General features: G+C 32.2%; 1 protein-coding gene across 1 annotated transcript; it reads right to left on the bottom strand.

The window, feature by feature from the left end:
• Positions 1-363: 363 nt before the first annotated feature.
• LOC139865843 (bidirectional sugar transporter NEC1-like) lies at positions 364-1,987 on the bottom strand. Its single transcript, XM_071853948.1, has 6 exons — positions 1,836-1,987; positions 1,707-1,743; positions 1,388-1,598; positions 1,141-1,302; positions 918-1,037; positions 364-822 (listed from the first exon to the last, which is right to left on the bottom strand). Exons 1-6 carry the CDS (start codon positions 1,879-1,881, stop codon positions 520-522), a joined length of 879 nt encoding a protein of 292 aa, XP_071710049.1. The 5' UTR covers positions 1,882-1,987; the 3' UTR covers positions 364-519.
• Positions 1,988-5,909: the final 3,922 nt, after the last annotated feature.

The following is a 5,909-nucleotide window of genomic DNA, read 5'->3' as shown; positions in this document are numbered from 1 at the left end:
AAATTATATTAGCAATTTATTCAGTATTACTAAGTTAAACCAATATAAATTTGCTTTTTAGTGTTTAATCACAAAATATCATATTTAAGGAAATTATAGCTTCACTAAATACTGCTTAATGTATCATAAGAGCACACGTTAACAAAAATAATATAAATAATGTTATATAAGAGATACATTTATTTGCGTTTTCTTAATTTTTTATTTTTTTTTTTGTCTGAGTGAGTTTGTAGGCTGTTTTGGTATAAAATAAACAAAACACAAATTTTGTGGTCTACAAAAATATTGTAAGATGCAGTGTGTTAAAACTTTAAAGCACTGTGTAAATTTATGAAAATAAAAACGTAAGAAAAATACTGGACATGTGAAATACAAAATCTCAAAATATAGTGCATGTAGATAACGTCTAGTAATTTATAAACCAAATAGATCAAACCACACATAACTAACTTCAATTAGAAGATATATATGCAGGAGACAACATCTCGATCAGAAGACATCCTAGTCGATTATACGATTTCATGCACCGACATTAATTGTGTGAATAGGCATATCTCGAACAACTTGAGGTTCGACAGCAACATGATCAAACGTATGAGGCTTTTTAGCAGCCACTGAAAGAGTCTCAGCTTGTAACAAAGCGTTCAGCTTTACAACATCAATGACTTTCTGGTCTTTAACTTCTGCGATCTTTTGCGGCTCCATTTCATAAATTTTCTGTTCGAAAATTGTCTTTTCATCGATAACAGGCTTTTTGTTTTTGTATACAAAGTATAGTATCATTTGAATTATTCCAAAAGTGAATCCAAGAACATTTGGAATCTGTATAACAAGTTAGAAAAAAAAAACTCAATAAATAAAAAATATAACTTTGTAAAGCACAAGGTACAACAAAATTGTGTCTTATGCGTACATACCGCGATATTGAAGTCGCCAAGAAGTAGGCCATAAAAGAACCACATAACAGCGCTCAGTGTGAGTGCTACCGATAGTAGAATCGGCATGTACTCTACACTTTTTGTTTTAATCACTTGTCGCTGTAAAAAACAAAAGAAAAGGGTTATTAAATATTATATAGTATTCGTTATTTTAGTAAAATTAAAAAAAGTGTTAGTTTATAGTTTATAGAAATATACTTACCAGAACTCCCAAAGGTGCTACAAAGACGCATAAAGAAAATATAAGGCAAATCCATCCAACAATCACGCCACGCGTAACTCCACTTGTAAATATTTGCGTAAGCCCAACGATTGATCCGAAGCCAAATACTATGAGCAATACAATTAGTTTCAAACTCTCCATCTGCATAAACAAGTTTAAAATTGTTAATATAGCCTAGCTTCTTTAATGATGACTATATATGATCATTAGATATATTTGTACATACCCTAGCCTTCTTTGGTGCATAGAAGAGGAAGAAAACAATGTACAAGGTCTCAATGAAGCAACCAACTGAGTTAATGGTGATTAGAAGCAAGACATTGCTCTTGAGCAATGCGTAATATATCCAAAGCATCGCGCTAAATAAGCCTACTACATAAGGTGCTGACTGAAACCCTTCTGTTGATTTCTTTTTATAGACTTTATAAAATGTCGGACTACATTTATGTTAAGGTCAGAATGTTAGTAAGAATGTATATAGTCTTTATAAAATGCATGAAATAAGAATATATAAAAGCTAGACATTAAATAAGAGGTTTAATTACATTGGTGCAAGAAAGACCATAAATGAAACAACATTGCCTGCAAATTTTGGAAATTAAGCCATGTTAGTAGCAGAATCTGCTTGAATATATATAGACAAAATGAATAGAAATCAAGAGTGGAGTATATACCAAGAAGGCCAAATGCAAGAGTGAGGTGAACCATATTTCCTGTCATATCTTCCTTAATTAAGTGATCAGTTCTACAAGTATTATTATCTCCTAGTTTCTTTTAGAAAAATATGCAACTATATTGCTTCCTATCTCTCTAGATGGTTTTTCTTGAATTGCTATGAGATGTGCATAAGATATTGTAGAATGATCCCTTTTTATAGGAAGCAAGGGTTGATGGTGATGGTTCCACTTTCCCTGTCTGCTTTTCCATTTGAAAATGATAGAGGTGTATTATATTTAAATTAAATTAAATTAATATTTAAAAGTACATGTATAATTAATAAGAGGATCAATATATTATCTACTATTATAACCACAGAGCACTCTTCTTGCTGTATTTAGTTAATCCTTCAACTATGAGGTTGTGGCTTCAAGTTAAATTAAGGATGAACATATCTGTTGAAATTTGTATACATTCATGGTGAGGTGTGTTGGTTTATCACCTTCCAAAAAAGATAAAATTACACGGATATAGTTTAGGTGGTTTGTATTAAGAATGAACATATCTGTTGAAAAGAATTTTTTGATCTAAGTCATCCATGTGATTTGCACACGATTCACGGCTAGTTGAAATCATTAACGACTGTTAGCTTGTTCCGTTAATTTGTTGAAATTTCTTCACCGTTTAATTACAAGAGCTTACAGCTTTCTAAGGGAGGAAAAAAATTAAAAGCTAATAGAACTAACGTTTGTGAAAAAGCTTCTAGCTTTTTGTCATTTTACACTTTATTTTAATAAATTTCAGCTATCTTGTCAAACACTTAAATACATATAAAAGCTAACAGCTATCAGCTATTAGTTACAAACTACCAACTAACAGCTATCAGCTACCAACTAGTTATGCAAAACATACCCTAGGTGTTTGACAGAGTAGCTGTTATTGTTAAAATAAAGGATATGTTTGGCAAAACTAGCTGATAGTTTGTAGTTGGTAGCTAATAACTTGTAGCTGATAGCTATTACTAGCTTTTTATACGTATTTATGTGTTTAGTAGAGTAGCTTGAACTGTTAAAATAAAGAGTCAAATGACAAAACGCTAAGAGCTATTTCTTAAACGTTAGTTCTATGAGGTTTTAGATTCCAAATTTTTTCCTCCATTTAAAAATTTTAAACTCTTTTGACCAAACAAAATTTTTATGATATTCCCAACACGAAGGTTATGAAAAAAAAAAATAAAGAAGTTATTTATTGAATTCAAATGAATGTTAATGATATGATATGATATGATATGATACGATGATTACGAATGTACAAAGTATGTTACTATCTCCGTCTCATTCCAATAGGGCAGTATTTCATTTTGGGCTGTCACATTCTGATAGTCCACTTCCATAAATAGAAAGGAAAGAAGATATTTCATTGGTGGATCTGGAGAGAGAAGATATTTCATTGGTGGAGAAATGAAGTTAGTGGGATTTCCTAAAACTGCGTGTTTTTTTGTCTGTGGACTATTGGAATGAGACAGAGGTAGTATAATTTAAAAACTAGTTATAACTTGCGATCTCGCGAATAATTAATGTTTCATTCATCTCATTACAAGTGTCCGCTTACTTTATGCACACAATTGAGGAAATCCCACTAACTTCATTCTTTATCAATTAAGAAATCTTCTCTCCGGAATAACCTCGTCTGATTGGTTGAAATATAAAGTGAACACTTGAAATGGGAAATCCCAAAATAAAAATGCGGACACTTGTGGTGGGACGGAGGAAGTAATATTTAACAATTAATAATTTGAATTAATTAATTTACTTATTAATATTTAACAATTGTTATGCTCACATCGAGGAGGAAACTTCTCTCGCCTTACACTCGTACTTCCGTTTAAGGAAATCTTTATTCTAAATTCTCAATGGAGAGAGAGACTCTTCACATTATACTAGTATTCACCACGAGGGAGAATAGTCCTAACGAACGTTTTCGAAAAACGATAAATCTTTCGCGGCGCGAAATTCTTGAGAAACAGAAACTGGTTCCAACAAACGTTTTCAGGTCCTAACAAGCTTGTTCAAATATATCTTAAAGAACTGTACCACGTTTCGGATCGAGATCCTCGTTTCACTTCTAAATTTCGGGGTGCCTTACAAAAAGCCTCGGGACCACGTTTAGACATGAGTACAACACATCAACCACAACCCGAAGGACCAAACAAACATACGATTCAAACCTCGAAAACCATAATACGAGTTTGTGTTATCGATTTCAAATTTACTTGGGAACAGCCTTTGCCTTTAACTGAATTCTCTTACAACGATAGTTATCATTCAAGTCTTAACGTCACACCTTTTCGAAACTTTATATGGCCTCAATTGTCGTTCTCTTAATTGTTGAACCGAAGTAAATGATAATCAAACCACCGGACCCGAACTCATTCATGAAATAACCATTAAAATCGTTCAAATCCAAGAAAGGCTCGAGACGGCCCGTAGTCGCCAAAGGAGCTATACTGATGTTAGACGTAAACCTTTCGAATTCCAAGTGGGTAACCGTGTAACGTTAAAAGTCGCACCTTGAGAAGGTGTAATCCATTTCGGGAAACATAAAAAGCTATATTCGCGATATTTTGATCCTTTTGAAATCTTGGGGCGTATTGGACCCGTTGCTTACCGTTTTCAATTCCCAACTCAAACAAATTCCGTTCATCCTACATTCTGTGTATCAAACTTAAAGACATGTCTTGCGAAACAAGAACTTGTTATTCCGTTCGATAAGCTTAATATCGATGACAAACTTCCCTTCCTAGGAGAACCGGTTGAAATATTGACTCGTGAAATCAAACTCTGAAACAACGAAAAATCCCGACCGTCAAAGTTCGTTGAAATGCCCAAGGAAGTACCTTCATTTATTCGTAGAATTGGCAACGCAAGATCTCAAGGAAGAAACAACGACTACTACTTCTAACTAAATTTCGGGACGAAATTTCTTTTAAGGTGTGGGTAATGTAACATCCCTCGTTTTTCCGTTAAATTTATTTTTAACACTGTCTTTTTTTTTAAATAATATCTTTCGTTATTTAAATTCGTAGTTTTCGTTGACTAACGTTCATAATATTCTCGTTATTTAATTATAACATCACTCGTTTACTCGAACGTTTTTAAAAATATTCGTTTAGTTAATTCTCGCACCCGCTTTGAAACTTGAAGGACCGAAGTTGCCAAGTGGGCAAAGTGGAGTGATGTGTGCAGAGGTGTATACGAAATAGTTATATTTTTACTACAAAATACTATTAAATACGATACAATTTTACACAAGTTATTTATTTATTTATAGAGTAGATATACCTAAACCTTGCTACAACACTTATAGGCAGTGTACCTAATCGTACAGTAGTATAGTTTTTAGTAAGTCCGATTCGTTTCACAGGGAGCTAGCCAAGTTTAATGCTATATTTTTTTAAAAACTATATTTGTATATATATATATATATATATATATATATATATATATATAAGTAGTATTATTATTATTATAAAAAGGGGGTTTTACCGTTTAATGACCGGTTTGTCGATTTTAAAATAAAGCGTAAAGATAAATGATGATAAAATAAATGACAGAATTTAAATTGCGATAAAGTAAATTGCAGTAATTAAAATGACAGTAAATAAAGGTACGCTGAAATATGAAATAAAAGTATTATGCTTATTTAAACTTCCGTAATCATGATGTTTGACGTGTTGATTTTAATTTATTACCCGGGTTAATTGTCCTTTGTCCTGGATTATTTGATACCTATTTGGTTTTTGTCCATAATAGTCCATCGGTCATAATTATAAAATGCTCATCAAATTAACCTTATTCCCGAAGTCAAATATTCCAACTAATTAGGGATTCGAACTGTAACAAGGTTTTAATACTTTGTTAATAATTACACCAGGTTATCGACTGCTCGTAATCTAAGGTTTTAATACTTTGTTAAATACTTTGTTAACAATTACATCAATTATCCTTGTATGTAATCCACCCCTGTTTTAATGAGATATGAATATTAATTTGCCCACTTGATCAGAATGAATAATCAATTACCCAACCCGA

The sequence above is a fragment of the Rutidosis leptorrhynchoides genome, chromosome 9 (assembly GCF_046630445.1).
Source record: "Rutidosis leptorrhynchoides isolate AG116_Rl617_1_P2 chromosome 9, CSIRO_AGI_Rlap_v1, whole genome shotgun sequence".
Lineage (NCBI taxonomy): Eukaryota > Viridiplantae > Streptophyta > Magnoliopsida > Asterales > Asteraceae > Rutidosis > Rutidosis leptorrhynchoides.
This window is presented reverse-complemented; position numbering and strand designations above follow the sequence as displayed.

Excerpts from the sequence above, each read along its gene's own strand:
- LOC139865843 (XM_071853948.1), bottom strand. The coding sequence starts at position 1,881 with ATGACAGGAAATATGGTTCACCTCACTCTTGCATTTGGCCTTCTTG. Across the intron at positions 1,744-1,835 it reads TCTTGCATTTGGCCTTCTTG|GCAATGTTGTTTCATTTATG; the intron begins GTATATACTCCA and ends CAAAATTTGCAG. Across the intron at positions 1,303-1,387 it reads ATGCACCAAAGAAGGCTAGG|ATGGAGAGTTTGAAACTAAT; the intron begins GTATGTACAAAT and ends TTGTTTATGCAG.